The sequence below is a fragment of the Larus michahellis genome, chromosome 1 (assembly GCF_964199755.1).
Source record: "Larus michahellis chromosome 1, bLarMic1.1, whole genome shotgun sequence".
Taxonomy (NCBI): domain Eukaryota; kingdom Metazoa; phylum Chordata; class Aves; order Charadriiformes; family Laridae; genus Larus; species Larus michahellis.
This window is the reverse complement of record NC_133896.1, coordinates 105,797,354-105,819,162: the sequence shown is the minus strand read 5'-3', so window position 1 is coordinate 105,819,162 and position 21,809 is coordinate 105,797,354. Positions and strand designations below refer to the sequence as shown.

The 21,809-nt window shown below is 36.5% G+C and overlaps 1 protein-coding gene across 6 annotated transcripts in view; it reads right to left on the bottom strand.

The window, feature by feature from the left end:
• EPHA6 (EPH receptor A6) overlaps nt 1-21,809 on the bottom strand; it is a 512,920-nt gene that overhangs the window by 225,600 nt on the left and 265,511 nt on the right. For all 6 annotated transcript variants that reach the window (XR_012588748.1, XM_074597837.1, XM_074597854.1 and 3 more), the window contains 2 exons: nt 20,280-20,435; nt 11,069-11,404 (listed from right to left, as the gene is read on the bottom strand). Coding sequence is in view for 5 of the 6 variants with exons in the window: in XM_074597837.1 (XP_074453938.1) it covers nt 11,069-11,404; nt 20,280-20,435 (492 nt within the window). In the remaining variant the exon portion in view is untranslated. The remainder of the gene's footprint in view (nt 1-11,068; nt 11,405-20,279; nt 20,436-21,809) is intronic.

The following is a 21,809-nucleotide window of genomic DNA, read 5'->3' as shown; positions in this document are numbered from 1 at the left end:
TCTTCCATGCTGTTAACTTGCTTCTTTGACCACGCAAAATTCACTTCCAAATACAAGCAAGCGTTTAAAAACATAAATAGTATTTAACACCACATTAGAAAAATGCAATTTTCTCTATTTCCTCTCTCCAAAGATTTTATATTCTAGTCAGAGTTGCATTATTTATAAACTAAAATCAATACTTTCTGTAAATTGGCACAGAGGGATGATAAATATCAGTTAAAATATTTTCCTTTTATTAGACTAAATCGTATCTATGAATATATCGCAATGAGACATCAAAAATTCACCTCATGTCTAATTAGTAAATGACAGAAAAATGTACAAGTTGAGGGAAGAAGGTAGACTCATATCTTCTCTACTGTTGATAGACCATAGCCCATCATCCTTGAACTGAATTTCCTGAATCCCATTACTCCATTACTCTACCCTGTAAAAAAATTTTTGTTAGTCTTCATTGATCTTCAATTACAGGACAAAAGAATTGTTTTATAATTTTAGGAGAACAATCTAATTTTGAAAAATGGAGCTTAGAGTTTAATATTATGTATATATAAACCAGTCATTGGAATCAGACAATTTGTTTTCCAGACACATTTGAGTTTATATAGTAAAATGATTATTTATTTCTTAACTGTAAAATACAGTATTGGAAACTGGCTGAACAACTTGTCAGTAACTTACTGGATCATACATCAGCTGTTTGCAATGCATAACAAGTTAGAATTTATGAGTCACTTAGATAATGCACATTAATCTCTAAACATTTCAGTACAATTATGGATCAAGAACGCGATTTAGAAGCTGCTGCATGTATTATTTAAAATGACATGGAAAAGACAAGTTTAAAAATATTACTTTATATTCGGACAGAATAAGCACAAAGAAAATTCTTGCAAATGTAGATTAATTCAATGAAGAATGAGATTTAATTAACACTGGAGCAATTTATGGCGTTTGCCATTAACTTCAGCAGAAAAGTTGTGACTAGTTGTCCAAGTACTGTGAACGAAGGCAAAAGAACTAAGCAAGAGTAGAGGAGACAACAGGAATGTTCAGGAAATGTTAGCTGAGCCAGGCCAGGCCTCCCTTGCTTTTTATCCAGTGGAACATCTGTAACTGACTTCCAGTGAAACAGCTTTGGGATATTAAATCTAATTTTGCAATTAGAGAGCTATTGTGAATACTTGCTTTAAAATTTCAGTTTTCACATACTGAGTAGTTTAGTGTACAAGATGACATTGTTATTCTGAGAAAGAAATATGGTGAAAAAATTGGTCTAATTTGCTGAATACATGTTTTTTAAAAATTATTAAATATTTGTTTTTTAAAGTTGATTTTTTATATTATAAAATCTTTTATTCACATGCCTCTTCCTTTTGCTCATGTTTTCCTTGGGAATTTCCTTGGGGTTCTGTGTAACTCCTTCCTTCTCCTTTTGGGTATCATGACTCTACACGTAGACAGCAAAATCAAGCACTTTTACCTGATGCACTGTTTGCTAACTCCCATGTGACTTTAGTAAGTGAAAACAACCAAGACAAAATACTTTGAGTAGTTAGTCCTTCACAGAATTTGTTGCACTCACTCCAGAGGGTCAACGAAGTATGAAACTGATTTAAAATGTTTTTATTGAAAAAGTCCACTTTAGAACCTGTAGCCATGTCTTGAATATCCGATAATATTCCTGTTTAAGTGAAGGTTTTAAGGGAAGTCTTAAGAGAGGATAAATAAAGAAAAATATGCATACTTAGTATGCAAAAATCACTTCACAATGGAAACCAAATATTGCATGCTAGATGGAAATAACATTTAGCAGATTAAGAGTGTCTTTTTTTTCTTTCTTTTGCTCCTGGACAACCAATAGACCGGACAATCTTGACATTGGTTGTCAGCCCCTGCTTCGTCTCTGTCAGACTAGGATTCAGACTAGAATATGTATGAAGGCTCACTTATGACAGCGGCTGTTAAAGGCAACACGCATTTCTAAACTAAATATTAAGTGCGCCTATCCTGGCTAGCATAATCTTTTCAGAGGAGCAATCTTTATTTTTTGTTCATTAGAGTTCCAGTATAAATTTTACCACAGTGGGAAAACATTCAAACATGCAACAGAGATATGAAGATAGAAGTAAACAGATGTCTCTCATTGTTAGTCCAAGCAGAAAAAGGTACGAGCATGTTATTAGAAATATTACCTTTAAGCTAACAGAACTGTAAAATAAATAGACTTCTGAAGCTTAGGAAACTATGTAATTTTGAGTGTGTTCTCAACCTTATTCCAATGTGCACAACTTAATGCCATTATTGTATATAAATGAAAACTATTTCCAAACTGTGAGCCTAAGGCAAACGCATATGGAAGAGTCACAGAAGTGGAAGGAGAAAGGTTGTTGAGTGTAATGAAGAAACTACATTTTAAGAAGCAAATGAATCGGAGCAACCTGCTACCGACATAATTGCTTTAAAGACCCCATAGCAAACATCAGCAGAATTGGTTTGTAATTTACCATGTCCTTCATTTTGAACACGCTCCCTAAAGGTTTGCATGAAAGTCAGGACATCTACAAATACAATTTGTTTCAGATTGACTAGCCGTGATGAATGTCTTCCGTTACTACCCTTGACCAAAATCACTCCTCTTGCCAAGAATGCAACAGAAGTCTTCATTTCATTTGTCATACTCTGGGAACACCAGAGACGTGGTTGCTGTTTTTAAAAAAATAAAATTAAATAGCTTTCAGAAATGTTTAGGTAAACTTTGAAAACAGAAGGTTCCTAATGTAACTCTGAAGAATTTCCTAAATAGGTCAATTAACATTTGTGACAGAGGTTTCTAATTACGTAAATCACCAGTTTTTATCTGAAATATCTTGCACCCTACCCTGACTAGAATACTCAATAATGACTCTTCTAACTAAATATCATTCATTGTGAGAGGTTCCAGTAATTGAAATGTGCCAGATTATCCTAACACAGTTCTTAGCTGAGTTGTGTGCAGATAGCACCAATAAGCTTATTCGACATTCTTGTTTAAAATCACCAAAGTTAATGAATAAACATCTCATTCTTAGGGGGCTTAATTATGTGCTGAATGCCCTTTGCAGCTACTGTCTGCAATAGGAACAAACAAAATAAAGGCATATTTCTTATTCCAGTGCTGTATGCCTACCAATTTATGTGTAATGATTATTTTACATTTTTCTCCACAAATGCCCCTTTTACAAATGGAAAGAAACTATTATTGTTAAATATACAATTGTTGCAGCATGTGGACATGGTGTTTTAGTGACTGCAACTTAAATCAGAAACTTGCTGAAAAACGCATGTCACAAACAAATTGACAATGGTTATAAATAATAGCATGCTATGCAATGAAAGAAACTTATAAAAGCTTGGTAAGCCTATTATGGGAAAAATACAGCATTGATTAACCTCTTTCCCCTCCTCCTTTAAACTAGAATTTCATTTTGTTCTCCTTATATTGCGTAACTTAGAGAAACATATCTTAAAGCTATGCATAATCTGACTAGCTTAATGGATAACACTGGTGAATGAGAAATGAAAGTAAATGGAATCAGGTTGACTTTTGCAGCATTAAAGAAATGGCTGAACATCAATATCTGCCAGCAGAAAAAGACCATATTTGTTAAAGAAAATTTGTAAGTATTTAAAAAATCTTCAGGATATAAATCAAGATTGCTTTAAAAGCCATTTTCCCGCTGTGATTACCGTGTAGTAATCAGGCATATGTGTAAAGAAACATCATTAAAAAGTAGTCTAAATTTTCAGAGGTGACCAGCAGATGAAAATCTTTGAGTAATTATGAGGTTCAACAAGGCCATGTGCCAAGTCCTGCCCTTGGGTCACCACAACCTCATGCAGCGTTACAAGCTTGGGGAAGAGTGGCTGGAGAGCTGCCTGGCAGAAAAGGACCTGGGGGTGTTCGTTAACTGCTGGCTGAATATGAGCCATCAGTGTGTCCAGCTGGCCAAGAAGGCCAACAGGATCCTGACTTGTATCAGGAACAGTGAGGTGAGCAGGACCAGGGAAGCGATTGTCCCCTTGCACTGGCGAGACCTCACCCCAAGTACTGCGTTCAGTTTTGGGCCCCTCAGTACAAGGAAGACATTGAGGTGCTGGAGCGGGTCCAGAGAAGGGCAACAAAGCTCGTGAGGGGTCTGGAGCACAAGTCTTACGAGGAGCGGCTGAGGGAACTGGGGTTGTTTAGCCTGGAGAAAAGGAGGCTGAGGGGAGACCTTATCTCTCTCTCCAACTACCTGAAAGGAGGTTGTAGCGAGGTGGGGGTCGGTCTCTTCTCCCAGGTACCAAGCAATAGGACAAGAGGAAACGGCCTCAAGTTGTGCCAGGGGAGGTTTAGGATGGATATTAGGAGAAATTTCTTCACTGAAAAGCTTATCAAACATTGGAACAGGCTGCCCAGGGAAGTGGTTCAATCACCATCCCTGGAGGTATTTAAAAACGTGTATATGTGGTGCTTAGGGAGATGGTTTAGTGGTGGTTTTGGCAGTGTTAGGTTGGACTTGACGATCTAAAGGTCCCTTCCAACCTAGACAATTCTATGATTCTAACTATGCTGCACAAAGACCTTGCCTCAAAACTTTGAATTTTGGCAGACCTGAAGAGTGTTCAACAGAATGTTAGTTGAACAAGTCTGAGAATTGAGATTTAGCATTTTTGCCTTGTGGTTTTCTTTCCAACTGTAAATGCTTAATTTATATACACACTGACATAAATATGTATATATATTCATATAGTTTAACAGACTGGCCTGAATAATCATTGCATAATGCTGAAAAGCTTTTTAAAATGTATTGTTTAAATGTATTGTTCAGAAGTGACTTAAAATAGGGAGTACACATTTCAAACTCTTTTTTTTTTTGTTAGTAAACCCTCTTACTATCTTCACATTACATTCAGTATGGACATTTACAGACTGCCCCTAGCCAGTAACAAATGAGTTAATACTTCTCTTCAAATATTTCACATAAATAGCACCAGCAGCACTGTTCTGCACTGCTCCCATGACGGTACAGGCTTTGGTAGGACTATCAATACAGCTGTAGGTGTCAGGTAAACAAATCCCATAAATTTCTCCTTTAGTGTCATCTATGAAAATTTCATGATCTTTCTTTCATGTGGCTTGAGCTCTGGCAATATCTGATGGAGGTTGTTTTGTGACTGTTTCATAACAGGCTTTTATGCGACCTGCTATTCCGTTTCGACAATCAGTGATTAGAAATAGCTGTTCCTTTAGATTTATAAACCATTAACATAAACAGTTTGCAAGACGGTTCAAAGGGCTTCATCATGTCATTAGGAAAAGAGAAGCTTTCTTGCTTTTAAAGTTACAAAGGGCAACCACATCTGTAGAGATGCGAGACTCGGGGGGGGAAAAAAAGCAAAGCTAACTTTTGATTAGGGTGAAAGTCAGATGCTACTATGGGAAGCAATTTAGGATGAGTGAACAGGGAACTCCCCTGCCACCCCAATGAGCATCCTGAAACTATCAGCCAGAAGGATTAATCCTGAAAAACTGTCCTGGTAGTGCCAGGATGATGTTTTTCTGACAGTTGGATGAGGCTCTTAACGACTTACACCATCCACATTGTGATTATAATGCTATATGACATATAATTCATGATGATATGGTCATGTTCATTTGTTGAAGAGACACCAAAATGCTTCCATGTTTTCCTCAGTTCCCACAGCTCTAAGAGAGTGGGGTAAGAGGTTGCTGTTGCTACAGACCATGCACACTGAGCTACAAATATGTCAGAGGAGCCACCTGTACTAGGAACAATGGATTTGCTGGAACTTATTTGGAAAAAGGAATTAGATGAAAGGCAATCCCTTTCAGACACTGGTAAGACTTTACCATCCAATTAGGAAACATCTTATCACCTTGGATGTATCTGCCGATGGCTCACATAAAACAAAATGTATTAGACAAAGAATCCTGTCAGATTTGCAGTTTCCGAGTCTGCCTGAAAACCTCAGCTAGTCAGAGGCTGCCAACACTAGACAGACACAGCAAAACCAGACAAGTTTTTACTAGTGATAGGGTGTGTGCCCAGACAGAGCGAAGTGTCTCATGCCTCAAACTTTGTCCGCTGGCAGCAGGTCTTTGATGTCACAGGGACCAGAGTCACTCAGAAACCGCAGAACTGAGGAGGGAGTGAATGAGATTTCCAGAATGCAATGGCAGAAGGAGTATTTCTCCAGTGTAAACTTTCTACCAAAGCAGGAAAGACATATGGAAGGAGCCCACAAATGGAACAATACCCATGAAGTGTCCCAAGGCCGGACTATGATTTTAGGGGAGGTCACTGCTGTGGGACTTGCAGGCGAAAGGTGAACTGGAGGCTGCTAGTATGGAGTCCTACAGGAGGGACGTGATGTGGAGAAGATGCAGACTGGACAATGAGGAAACTATTCAGTCAGAGGAACACTATAGCTACGGAGTGCCGCTCTTTAGTGATGCAGTTGAAATGGTGGACTGAAATGGCGCAGGCCACGATCTGCCTGAACAATCATGTACTCGGGATATGTCTCACAACTCTACTCTCACTCTGCATAGTGTAATGTTAAAATCCTCCTCTGTTCTTGAGGAACAGAACATATGAATGCCCACTGAGAGAATGTGCATGCGGACTACTATTTGGAAATAGGAACTATTGTTTTAAGTTCTGTTTTGCTTAATTATTCATTATTTACTACTTTAATTATGCATGAAAAACTTCAAGTACTTCCGCATTTTCTTTAGGCTACGCAGACTCTAAGGCATGCTAAGAAAGTTATAGAGTGAGGTGTCTCTTCCTTCCATTAGTCATAAAAGAAACATAAATTAAAATTCAATATATGATTCTCTGCTTCTTAACACAATGATTTAAAGTTGATTGAGTACAATTACTTCATACTCAGCATATTTTCTGCTGTATAAAACTTTCTTGCTCCCATAAAGAAAAGGCATCCAGGCACTTTTCTAAACAACAGTATTGTTACACATTTTTTGAAAACGCATTTTACCTTTCAGTTTACAAATTACGTTAGCAGTGATTTGGGAAAGCACTTTATATTTGCTAATGTTCTTCCTTGAACAGTGCTTTTCTGAGCAGAATCTTGTTCTGTTTATCTGTCCATTTATCTGAATTTAAAGTAGGGATGATTTTGATATCTCAAAACATTTTGAAACAAAGCTGCACAAGAGTAGCATATACCTCACTTCCCTCATCTCTCCATCTGCAACATCTATGCGTCCTAACACACCCCTACCCCATCCTTGTTTGCCACACTTGCTGGACAAGACACAGCACGTGCTGTGATCATACAGGAACTAAATATATTCTTTCTTTACTGACTAGCCAACAGACAGGTTAAGTGGTCAGTCAGCTGGTGTCTCTAGTCCAGTAAGCAAGGTCCACTTGCAGACCTAACCAACAGCTTGGTGAACCTAAGTGGTCATTTTCACCCTTGAGAGTACATAAGATCTATGAAATCTTTTTCTCTGTTGCCAAACTCATGTTAGGTAATGGGTTCACAGTTCTTTATGGTGCCTGATGGACGATGTGACCCCAGAAACTTTGTTTCCTTATGAAGTCTGGGGGTGAAAACCAAACCCATGGATATCGAATTTATGAATACTTGTACAAAATTAATAACTAAAAAAGTCATGAATGCTACCAAGTTCATTTTATATTACTTACACTACTGTTAGTAATTTTTTTTCCCAGTATTTGATCAGGTCTGGTAATGATTTAGTCATCAAATCTCAGGGATGGAGTTCACAAAGCCTTTTCAAAGCGTTACTTTCCTTGGTCTGCTTCTTGTCGTTGTTAGAGCTGAGCAGTGTACTTAATCTTGTTGACATTGGTGATTGCATGAGGAGGCAGTTAGGATTTCAATATTAGTTGTGGTAGAGCTCTGTGCATAAAGATGAGCCTTAATCACTTTTCAATTAGTTCACTTCTCCTGTCAGCAAATATCCTCCCTCTGATGCTCTCAGACTACTCTGCTCACTAACTGTGGTAGAATACAATTCTTCAGTTTCTATGGATGTCCATGGTACTCTTCACTGCATTACAATATTCAGGAAATTCCAACAGAAATACCTTCTCCAAAAAGAGAGAAAAAAACCTGAAGAACAAGCTAATAATTTTGCATGTTTGAAGAAGAATCTGTTAATTTCCCATAAACCTTCAAAAAGAAAGGGCCACTAGAGGGAAGTAAATCCAATATACTCAAAGAAAATAATATGGTAGCTCCTCAGCTACTGTAAATTATTGCAGCTAACAGAATGGTCTGGATTTACAACAGCTGAAGATACTGTTCTATATTCTTAACAGAAGCAGCAATTTATGTATTTATAAAGGGGTCTAGTGCTTCATGCAACTTCATACTCATCAACAAACAACATATACCATTAAGCCACTAAAACTGCATGTATGAAAAGATTACATATAAAAAGGTAGTATGAATATGGGATAAATACGTTGCATAGATATAATTTATTATAGATCTAGATCTTTCCTATTAGACACATATCAAATGTGAAAAATTATTTTAAATCAGTATGTTTGGACTTCTGGTAATGCAGTCCTTGTACACATTAAGATATTTTTCATTTGTTGTCACATCATGCATATAATCTTGAATCTTTGTTTTATATGAACATGCGCACAAACCTGCAACACCATGCAAGAAGTACTGTCCATTTTAGTATGATTAAAATTATATGGGAAGATTGTAACAGTGAGTTTACTGTTTGGTGGTATAGATAGAAAAAGAAATGCAATATAAAGTTGATTATTTAGTATTTCTAGTAAACATGGCAAAAGCAAAACTATAAATTGTTTACTAATAGCTGGCTAACAATAAAAATAAAAAAGGTAACTAATCCTTTTATCTGAGAGCTTCAATGTGACATATAAACATTAATATAATCTCTGCAATGCTCTGAAGCTTTAGTTCTACAGCTTTCTATTATGAGGTTAGATACCCTAGCTTTCTCCGTATCACTTCTTATTTACAACTAAAAGTAACTCACAAAAAATGTTTATTGTCCTGTCAATACAGGAAAACTCCATTAATTTTCTTTGATATTTCATATCACGTTATCATTCTCTTTTACTTCTAAATATATAGTTACCATGCTTATGATTTTATACAACTACACAGTTTGTAAGCCTATAAAAATGGTTTTATCTTTATAACTACATTTTATAGATGCCTCCATTTCATTTATTACAATGCTTTCTCTTGCAAAGCTGTCTTTTTATATCCAAATAAACTGACAGATAGTCTGGAAATCTGGTCTTAAATTCTCTGAAGCCCTTCCAACAGCATTTTTAGTAATGGAAGAAATATTATAGGGTATGCAAGAAGCCTGCTCTCTAGAGTTTACTGTCCATGTGTCACAAATTACCACAACACTGGTCTCTTCCCTGTTTTGAGTAAACTGCAGTGAAAGTTTTTTATATTCTTAAGCCAGAAACAGACAACAGCAAAAGACATAATATTTTTTAAAAGCCCACCACTTAAATACACATTACAACCTGTGTTCAAACAGCTGTTAGACAGTTTAAAAACAAACCATATCTCTGGTGACCTCCACCTGTGCATGCTTGGTGACTTGCATTTAGTACCACATAACAAAACACCTAAAAATAAGTGTATGTAGGGATAGTTTCTGGCACCATGCTTCCTTCCTTTAATGAGAAAGGAGAAGAGAGATACAGGTTTGCAAAATGATACATAGCCTAAGAGCTTGAGGCAATTCTCAGTGCAAGGCATATATCATTAGGCATCTTATATAATTAGCTCTTCTGTTAGCATCATCCCATGAACTGTTCTTGTGCTTTTTCTAATCCATTTTCATGAATATTATTAGTATTACCATCATTGTCATTATCATCATCATCATCACAGCAAGCTGTTAATTTTTCTGTGCCCAAAGGCAAACAAGTCATTACTTACTCATCAACAAAAGTACTTGTCCCAGATACACAGGTAAGCAGATTATTGCTAGACTGATCAGTGAAAGAACTCAGGGCCTTCCTACAACTGGAACATAACAGGATCCTCCTGAACATTAGCACATTTACTAAATACTTTCATATTATCAAAGGTCTTCTACACAAAACCATCGTTTTGCCAGTTCAGTTCCTGTTAAACACTTCAGCTACAGTTGCAATGTCACTGCACAGTAGGTGAAAACAATTTCTGGAACAAATGTCAGCAAGGGACAATTTTGAAATAACCTTCTCATGTACAGTAACACAAGCCAGAAGATAACACTGCTATATAGGTTGCTTTGTTGGTAACCTATGATGCTGTTTCCTGGCATAGTCAGTATTTCTAAAGATGGAAGAGGAAAAAGTTACAGAAATAAATAAAAATATAGAGCTCTCTTAGTCTCCCATGTTTCTTATAAAGGTTGGCCTTGGACATGAATTTGAACTGAAATCAGGGAAGAAAAAGTTCAAAAACAATAATGCAAAGTGGATAATTAAAGGAACAAAAAAATCTATTAGGATACTTCACCTAAGGAAATGGCTCGTACAGATGTTGAAGTATCTTACAGGGAAGCATGCTGCATTAGTACTATGAAACATAGATAGCAAAGGAAGTAAGTTCGCTTTCACTTTACCTTTGAATTGTGAAATTGCAGTAGATAGCCTGTGGTGTTTTACTCTTTCAAAATGAAAATAATTTTCCAAGGAAAGTCTTGGAAAAGCACCAGACATAGACTCCAGTTCTGATGAACCACTGATACAGTTAGTCTTAGGTAGCTAAAGCTTGCACTTAATTTTAAGCAGGAAGATATGTTTTTGTGCCCTCTGTAATGGGGTCAAGGGCCAACTGCCAAAAGCATTTAATGCCCTCATCAGCAGAAGCTGGAAGTCCTCACCAAAAGCACTTAAAAATGTATAACAATCTGCAAGACATCCTAACTTGCTGACCCAGACTTCCAAAAAACAAAATGATCCCCCTAACAAGTGCATAGATGACAGGGGCGCAGTAACAGACGTGCAGTGCTGGGACTTACCATCTTGGTCTGTGGTAACCGTGATAGCTGTGAATTGCTTGGGAGAGAAACTCAGCTCCGAGACCCCATTCGTGGCTTCTATTTCGAAGGTGTAGTTCACGTGCGACACGAAGTCCAGCACTGTCACAGAGGAGTTGATGAGACCTGTGTGCCTGGGGATGAAGCGGATACCTCCCCCACAAATCTCACACTGGCTGGTGTCCGACCCACATTTCTTACAGATGACACTGTATGTAAGATCTTTTCTTCCTCCGGTATCACTCGGGGGGCTCCACTCCAGCATGAGAGCTGTTTCATTAATGTTAAAAATCACATTTCTTGGAGCAGAAGGTGGCCCTGCAGAGAAGGAGGGGGAACCCTGTTAAGCAACAGTTGTAAATTTTGAAGAAAAAAAAAATAATACTAGTCTTAAGGCAATTATTTGCAAATAGATGCTATAAGAGTTACATTTCAATAACAAATTCAATGGAAAAATTATCTAAATACTTACAATCCTTGAAAATTAAGCAGGAATAATAAATAGGTGAGATCATAAAAAGCAGAATAATCTAAATGAATTAGAATTAATTCAGAAATTATTTAAGGCAACATAAAAACGACTTGGGCATGTCAAAGCTAGACTTGATAACACAAATTTGCACTAAATATCTCTTGATCTTGTGGGATACTGGGGTAGAGCTTTAACCACAGAATGTATTTCCTTATTTTATGTCTAGTAATGTGGGCTTTTCTGACACTTACAATCTTTGATGTTTTCTAAGACTTAAATTGAATAATAAATAAATAACAGCTTTGGAATAACTACGAGAGGTAAAATTGTGTCTATTAGTTCTGCAGTGCCAGATATTTTTTCTATCCTTCACTGCTTATCCCCAGGGATTTCTTTGCTGCTGTTCATTAACAGAGTTAGGTGGCGACAGGCCAAGACTATTAGGCACGAGAGACAGTGTACAAGTTTTTTCTTTCCCACCTGGCACCTCATCAGCATCAGTGCAACAGTGAAGACATCAACCTTGCAAGCTAAAGATCTAAAAGAATGGCTGCAAAGCAGGAGAAAAAAAAGTCTTGAAGACTGCGGGGAGGGATGCAAAGATAGTAGCAGCAGGCAGAATATAGGAAAGGTTTCAGATAGCAAGCAGGTGGCAAAGCTCTCTGTGTACTGTCAGATGAAACACGAGTGACCCATTTCCCATGGATCCCCCAACAGTCAAGATATGCCCAACAAATTTTAAGCTGTTATGCTGGCTTACTGTGTAGGATCACATGTAAATCATATGAAGCTTCCTATATCAGCTTACACTGTCTGATGAAAGAAGTTTACCACCTAATGATTTTTCAGATAGGAATTAGTGAAGGGGTGACGGGAAGGCAGAAATTATTAAAGGAAGTCTGAATAATCTTATCTCCATTTCTTATTATATTCTTCTTCTTCCACTCAAAATATTTCAACCAAACACTTACGGACACATGGTTTTCAAAAGCAATTTATATAGAGACCCAAAATATGCCCATAAAAATTATGTAAGAAACACAGATTTGGCAAAATACAAGGCCCTATACTCCAGGTTTTGATATATGTAAAATGAATGTGGCAAACTCAGCCAGCGATTTCTAGGTTTTTTTCATCTGAATGAGTTGAATAAGCTTTATATTCCCAGCTCTCAACAAAAAGTCACAGTGCACATAGATTGCTTAGCCCATCGTTAGCAGAACTTTGAAAACTTTCAGCTTGCTTTGCAGCTTTTCATGATTTATACAACCTGCCAGCAAGACCTAAGTATAAAGTTCTGATTGAGATACTATTCAAACTTCAAGTCAGCTTTTAATTACTTCAGGGCCTCTCAAGCAGACTGAAAGACTATATGAAACATGTGCAAATGGCATCTGCTAATTGTTACACAGAGTGTATTTCACCCAACAAATTGAGTGGCACAGTAAATCTGACAGAGTCAGATAATTAAAATATCATAAACTCCTTTATAAAAACTGTAAGACAATGAGAGAAGAACTAAACAAACAAACAAAAATATTTATCAACACTCGTAAATTTCAACAAATTCCAACAACTGGTAGGGTGAGGGCAAGACCTTGTGGCCAAAGTATGGTCAGATCTTTGCATTAGGAAGGAAAACAAAATATCAAAGCTCCTCCTAACATTTCATATATGAATCAGGATCTCAAATCTCAGCCCCCCCCCAAATAATTAAACATATACTACTTTTTTCTAATAATTCGATTCCATTACTTCTTGTTTTCCTTAAGATCTGCAATTACTACACCACTGATATGCCGATTGGATTTTCAAACTTTTATCTATTTATTTGATTGAACAAAATATAGTGATTAAGAAAATCAAGCGCATGAGCGGTTCTGAAATATGCACCTACAACTGAAATAAATCCATTTTTTCAAGTTCTTAATACTTGAAGATAACCCTGAATACTAAAATGGACTATAACATAAAACATGACTATATCTTATATTTTACTAATAAACTATATTGTAGTAAAGGTCTATACAGTTGTACCTACACATAGTAGCAAGAATGAATACTAACATTAATGCAGGAAAGAGGTAATAACAGTTGCAGAAAAAAAGTCACTATCCACCAACATTTATAATTTTTAAGTAATGTTATTTGTTTACTTACGTGGCATAAAAGTGGGTATAAAAGCTGGAATGCTGGCAAAGAGAAAAAAGTTTGTATAGAGGAGGGATAAGTTTGTATGGAGTATGTGGGAGGGATAATGCAAACTAATAGATGTTAAAGTTTTCTGTGAATTTTAGTTGAACATTTGAGTTGCCTTTTTCTTTCTGGCATGTATTTGAAACTTTAAATAACTGAGATTATGTTTTCATTAAAATGTTTTTTGCCCTAAAGTAAATGATGACTTAGCTGCTGGATTGATAATTAAAATATCTGGAGGTGTTACATCGCTTTGCATTTTTTTAGTGGACAAGAAAGTTCAAAATATTTTGAATGTGTGAGTATTTATTTGTATATCTATCTGTGCAGAGTTCATAGTTAGCAGCCCAAAAGCCCCTGACAGTAAAGAACAGTTATTTTTCAGTGTATCAAGGAATCATTTAGCTGAACAGTATGTGGCTCATTTGTACTGGAGATCAATATTTCTGGAACCAGTCAGATGAAAATTATTTTTGTGATTTGCAATTTTTACAGTGACAGAGAATATTTTGAGTATTTCCTTCCCGGTCTTTGTCTGTGACCTTGTGATAAATCTAACACTGAAGCATTTGAAATACTGTAAGTATTTATAAATGCAGCTTGTTAACAAAAGCTAATTATATTGATACATCATTTTCCAATGTTGTGGAAAACAGAGACAAAGTACAGCCTTGAAGATGCTGATGTGGTCCAAAAGCCCCTTAGAGTGTCTCAGATTTACAAATCTCTAAACTTTGCATTAAAATTACTGTGAGGTTGATGGTTCTAGCTACTCTGGAAAACAGTCCTGAGACCGGCGGAAGATAAAAATAGCACATATTACTTTGGCTTCAGTTCTTATTATTTACGTGCAGAAATCAGGAATAATTAATGTGTCCTCTAAAAACATGCTGTGAGAATTAAATAACGACTGGTCTTAACAAATTCCCACTGTTAAAACCAATGAGGAGTTTTAGGAATATGGAGGATGAGCCTTAATCGCACTTACATATATGCATAACTTTAAGCGGATGAATAATCTCCTTGAAATAATTGGCAATACTCATGCTCTTAAAACTAAGCATGTGTGTAATTGTTCAAAGGATTTGAGCCAATGTTTTAAAACTGGCTTAAATTTAACCTTACATAAACTATAGATATTATGACAATGGGTCACCATAGCTCAGATTTTTTAATGTTACTTCAATTTTGTCAGGCCAAAACAGGAATTAATATGAATCCTGGAAATAGGAGAGTCTTGTCTGGCTTTGTCAGTTTTAATTTTCTATGAGATTTTTGTTATACTATATGTAGATGCCATTAGAAGAAGAACCGATACATAAACCAGTACATAAAATATACTTTTTTAAAGTTTATTTTTTATTTGTACTAGAGAGTGAAGGTTGTTATATTCATGATTTGGGACTTAGTCCTCAATTGTAAGAGAAAACATGAATTATTGTACATTCACATTTCAATGAATAGGGAGAACATTATCAATTATGTTAGGGATGTCTGAAAGTATATGACTGTCCGCCTGCAAATACTGAAAAAAACCTCAGACACCCTTCATACTCGAGGCCCCTCATGCCAATTTGCATGACGATTAAATAGCTTTTTAATTGCTGTTAAATTATGCCAGTTAAACTGTGATTTCATGCAAATATTAAGCTGTAATGACATGCAGTGAATCATTTACTAAGATTTAGAACTTGGAACAAAGAGAGACAATTAATTCTAATCCTCAGATTCAGCTAAATTATGTGTCACTGGGCTTTTATGAATGTGGCCTGATTGCTTTGTTATCATTTATAAATTATACAAAGATTATTTGACACATTGCAAAAACTTGGCAGCAATAACCCTTCTGCAGACATCTGTGTACAAAGCTCTCAGGGATTTCCTTATATTGATTTTTAAGGAAAACAAGAATATTGGTGAAAATTATGGATCATTTCCTCACAGCAAAATTCATGACTTTGGATTTTATGCAAAAGAGTTCAGACAGATGAGCAGTAAAAAAAATGCAGCTCTTCTGCTTCTTAGATAAAACACAGCCTGAGTGTGAGCAATGTCTTGTGCTTCATTTACAAATTATAAGAATTATTTCTATGGTCTCTATGGATTAGATGCAGAGATATCTTCTGGAGAATCAGGCCCGCTCTGACAGAAACAGAGCTGAGTTTATGCCTCATGCAGTGCTTTGCACCACATCTTGCTTTGCGTATCCTCTCCCTCTGTGAAGGTGAAGTGCATTTTGCCCTTTATGGAAGGAGAGAGGAGCAAATCTAAAGCTGCGAAAGTCTAGTGAGGGCACGCAGTATTTTAAACACTACACAGTGACGACTGTCTGGAAAAGCCTGTTATTTTTTAAGTGAGAACTGTCCTTTACCAACTACTGGACTCTTCCAAATGTATGTTATTTGACTACTGAATTTACAGTGGAAGGGCAAAAATTAACCATCGTCTTCTGAGAATACTCAGAATCAGCATCTGGCTATGCCTCTTGAGTTCATAATAGCTTTTTTATATACATACACATAGCATAAATAAGTATTGTCATTTGGTGTAGAATGCTGTCTTACAGGGTTTTTTTTCAGAATCACTTATTCTTTTTTCTGTGGGGCAAGCAGGAAGAATGGAAGCCAATGACTGCAAACCAATAGTCCAAGTCTGTGTGCAATGATAAATCGTAAAAAAGTATATGTATAAAAACAACAATAGAGGCCTGTAGAGTAGAAGGCTTCAAGCACGTTGCTTGATTTTGCTGCAGTGTTGACTCTTAAAAATCGAGGACACAGTTTGTGGCAGAGGTTACCGAACAAAGCACAAGTTTGTTGGGTTCAAAATTGTTTAAGCATACCATGAAAAGAGACGCATTCAGACTCAGACACCCAATATAAGCCTGCCTGCCTTTGACCTTGAAAAGATGGATCAATTTATCCAATTACATTACAGTGGGAAATGTTAGAGTTTATGCACAGAGCAATCAGACAGGGGATTAGATATGATGCTATTTGTTGCTCACTGTGTATGCAGAGAGATCACTGATAGAGTACTCACATATGGCAAAGAAATACAATAAGGAGAAAGACTAGCAGCAAGAGATTGATAACAAGTGCCAATCAAATGGAAAAAGGCTAGAAGAAAGAGATTAACAATATATCCTAATGTAATTTTCTTTCCTCTTATTAAAATTAGAATTCTATTATGCTTTTCTGCAAAGTGCAGGCCCTTCTTTTACAAAATACAGTTACATGAAGCAAAAATGGGAACTGTACAACTGTACAAAAGCATACAGTACGCACTTTTACAGAATTAATGAAATTAGATTTGAAGCTCATCTTGAAAAAAGTGGATGCCTGAAGCTAAACTCTTAAATTCATAGTCTCTTAAATCAAGGTCCTTATTTTCCATAATGCTGCGTATGCAAGTTTTCCACTACTGAGGAAAAATTCTGGAGTGAGGAATACTGTCTGACACTATACAGGAATGACAAGAGAGAGAGAATAAAATGTCTACCTATCTTAGGCATTGCTTTGCAGGACTTGGGGAAGCAAATAAAGTAGGTATGAATACAGCTGGTTTAAAATGTTTGAATATGAAGAAATTTGTAAAGGAAATCTACTATTCATTCTGTGTTAGATTAAAGAACAACTCTCATTCAAAAAGTCACAAGAAAACATTCTAATCTCTTATGTCACATCTCACATATTAGGATACAAATTTACAAATTAACATAAAAAATGCAAATCTGCCCCAAAAGTGGTTATGCAGAAAAGGCATTTTCTTACTGCACAGACTTTTCTCTGTGTTTAGTCAAACTGGCTCTCCCCGCCACGCTCCCCCTCCCCCCGCCCCAACTTTTCAACTCCTTTTATTGCAGTAAAGCATGACAGTTTGGAAGGAACAATCTAAACTCTACTCTGTCTCATATCTGTATCTGTGTTTATTAAATTTAAATTAGCCGCATCTGCACAGACCCACCGAAGGCAGTGAGGTTGTATTTATGACAGAAACATAATTTTAATAAGTGAGAACATAATTTGAAAGCAGTGGGGCTAAAGATATCACTTAGGGAATAATTTGGCCTGCAGACTCTTCATTACTGATGACGTTCCAAGAAGATAGGAAGGCAGCCTGCCTGTCAAGAATCTCTGTGTCATTTGCAGAGCTGACAATTAGTGAAATAATCATCATTGTAGGTATAAGATGAATATATCTACTGTTACAGTCAACGGAGTACTGATACCTTGCAGTCTAGGCTGAATGAGAGGCAATGCATGCTGGCACTGAACCAAGAGCAAGGTAGAAACTACAATGCGGTTCACTGTCTCCTTTATTATTTCTTATTTCTCCCAAGTAGGGGTGAGATGGGGTACCAGTACCTCTGTTGTGGGTGATTTCTTCCCTGTCTCCACTCACTCGGTTGCTTTGGCTGACATCCTTAGCAGGAACGGAGAAGTCTGGCAGCAAGTCTTCCCTGACAGTTGTCAGCCAAAGCAGCTCTCAGCACCCTGCTTTTGTTGGGAAAGCACTGGGGTGTTGTAGGTACCTGCTCCCCGATGCCACTGGGCTCTCATGCTCCTCCCTATCTTATCAATACTAATGAGTAGAAGGGCTTAAAATTGTGCCCTGAAAGATAATTATGGAAACATAAAGCCATATATAAGTATTTTTTTCAGAGAAGAACTGTCTTTTGGAGATGAAAAATCAATGACATAAATAATATGGAACCACATCTGCATAATGCATGAGTGAAACCATCTTTCTAAGCATATAACTGTCAAGAGTGCCTGGGATATGTTAGTTCTGTGGGTACGTTTTTAATAGGCTGCGCTTGGGGCACTCATTTGAGTGGAATTATTTGTAATCACCATTTTCCTGTGGGAAGTCTGGAACAACATTGTTTATTCCCTCACATATTTTGTGCAAAAAGATAGGTCTATGTGCCCTGCTCCAGAGTGAGCTGACAGCAGATTGTGTGCGTTGGATGAGGGTGCCTTTCTGACACCTGTGTCCCTTAGTCGGCTAGAGGCTGGGATTTATCCTTCCCATCTGAAAACTTTCTGCTAAGTGCCTTGGGCCTGAGGAATGCCATTTTTGGTGAACCATCACTCCCATTTAGTGGATGGACAATGTCTTGGTCTCTATGTAACGATCTCACGATTACAGAGTACCCACGACTTTTTAAATCATCTCCAAACTACCTGATATATTCCAAATTTGCCCAGTACAGTACCATTAGGAGAGACTAGCATGAGCACAGGAAGTAGTTAAATTCTGCTACTGTCAGCTCAGTCATTTTTTCATAGTGCTGCCTTACGCAGTGTAAAGATACCAAAATTATGACTATACACTGATGGTTACTGCAGCAGTACTTCGTTTTCATGGTTTTATCTCTTAAGCTTTTTGTATACCTTGTCTGTTAAAATACTTCATGCATTTTACATTATTTTTTTTCAAATTCTCTTAACAAGAGAACTGTGGCAAAAAACGTACTTAAATCAAATCCTTCACCAAAAGAGCTAATGAAATGCTACACAGAAAACTAGGTATCTTAGAAAATTTGCAAACAGATTTTAATTGTCTTTATTAAATAACAGGACTTTATATGTAAATATAGTATTTCACCCACAGATTTTTAACTGCTGCTGTTTGTTCCCACTTTTGAGATTAAGCAGATATAGTTGCTTAATGATCAATAAATGAATCACAGTGAGTAATGAACCATGTATGAAAAATCTATGAGAAATATTTTATCAAGTGAAAAGAAAATTTATGCTTTGTTTCTAGACATGAAAACATTGATCAAAGTAATAAAAATCTCTTGGCAGTCAGACTTTCTTCCCCTAGATTGTTGGGCATCAGTTTTGTCTTAATGACAAATTTACATTAGTCAAAAATTGCAAAATGTTGTATTTTTAAAATTACCGAAAAATCTAAAGAATTTTCATTATCACAGTTGCATAGGAGGGAATAGCTCTCTGTCAAAAGAAGATGATATGCAAGAGAGTTTAATTATATCTCCTTCTGATTGGATCCATCATTTTTCCTTTTTTTAAATGATTTTCTTGTCTTTTTTAGAGAGTTAATTTCTATTGGATTGTCTTGAGATGATATTTGTCTTATAATTTTCATTTAAATCTGGAGAGACAGCAGAGTATGTCATAGCAGTTTTTTTCTTTAGTGACTCCATTTTTTTGAAAGTTTTTGTACAGGCATATTTTCATGTATTTAAAATACATACTGGTAGTTAAAACTCAACATTGTTATCTATATGACAATGATTACACACTTTATATTATCTCTCAGACTTACAAGTTAAAAAGTCACCAAATTAAGAAACATGCCAGTATTTTTAGAGATATTTAGACTAAAAAGAAATACGATGTTTAAATTTTGATTTTAAAAATCTCTTTTGGTTATCTTGAATGGGATTTTTCGCAAAATGTACAAACTTATGTCATCTTTTTTAAAAGACAAAAATAAATAAATGAGGCACAGAAGAAGAGAATTGCAGACACTGGTACTGATCAGACTTACGGGTACATGCCATAGTCGGTGGGTCCTTCTCAGCTCTGAAGTAACCTTTCTCACACTGACAGACAGAAGTTGCTTCTACATAAGTCAAACTGTGTGGAGGGCACTTGGAGCACTTTACATTTCCAGCAAATGCTTTATAGAATCCAGGCCTGCAAGCTGCAAAACGACAAAATAAGTTTCAATAATAGAAGCAAGATTTGGTCATAAGTAAAATCTGTTCCATGCAGGTATAATGCAGCTTCTTTCCTTTCCAGCCTAGATATATATGCTATTTTGATCCTACAATTCTTCACAGCTTTTATTTTGGTATATGGACTTAAAATATATCTATATCTATATATCTGTTCTTGGTATACAATGGGAAATCATTAAAAGAGACAGCTTCCAAATTTACAGACAGTCCTCACTGCTGCTTGAAATTGTTATCTAGACAACTTCACTAATATCACTAAACAAAAACACATTACCTATGTTTTATGTAGGTTCCATCTGTTAATATGAAAGAGTGAGATAATTTCTTATCACCAAAGCTATTTAAAAGGTTTCCTGCTTTAAGTAATGGAGACTTGCAATACTTAACATGTTTACATTCACAACACCTTGGTGAGACAAGGATGACATTCCTATATATTTCTAGATGGGTCTGATTTGCCTACAGTCCCCTGAGAAGCCTCTGACAGAATGCCCAGGCTCTGACAGCTGGGTCCTCTGCACCCTGTTGGCCCGAGAGGCTGGGAGGTGCTGCTATAACCACCTTCAGAGATGTAGGAAGGAGATGCCGATACCCTCTAGCACAAACTATCACAAGCCTGAGGCTAATCTTAATTGTGTCAGGAAACAAGCTGGATAGCAGCTGCGCTGGGGATGGGGCATATTGTTATGATGAGGGCTCACCATGCCCCAAGTTACTTGGGGCAGGGGTCCCTGCTGTTCTTAACCACAGCACAATCTTACATGCCTTTTCGCTGGCCTTTAAAGCAGAAACAATTTGTTAAAATAAATCTTACACTAAATCTGCCAGGCTTGCATTCTGAAATACTATTTTAAAACTATCCTCAGACTTCATGACATATCTTTAAACAGAGATTTATTTCTTTCTCCTGCCAGCTGCCGCTTTTACACATGCCAGCATGTATTGCACTTACTGTCTTCTGGCTTCCCAATCTGAAAACAGAACTGAAACAAATGAAAGAGCAACTCGAACATGTATACACTGTACAGACTCATATTCCTTCTGACCCCTCCAGTAGTATGATGGAAACCATTGCTATGAATACCATTTTGAAAATCCACGTGGCTTTCTCTCATTTTGACGTATTCAAGACTATTTTCTTTAAATCGCTAGAGAAATTAGGCAGTACTTCCTTCTCTCATAATAAGACAAAATAACAATATTAAAATTAGGTGTTCTTTAAAAAGTACACAAAAGTATGCATTTTATGGATTTGCTATCAGTTCACATTGAGTTATTAAAAAGTATTAACTCACAGATAACATATACACAGATCAGTTTTGCTTCTGATTCCAAAG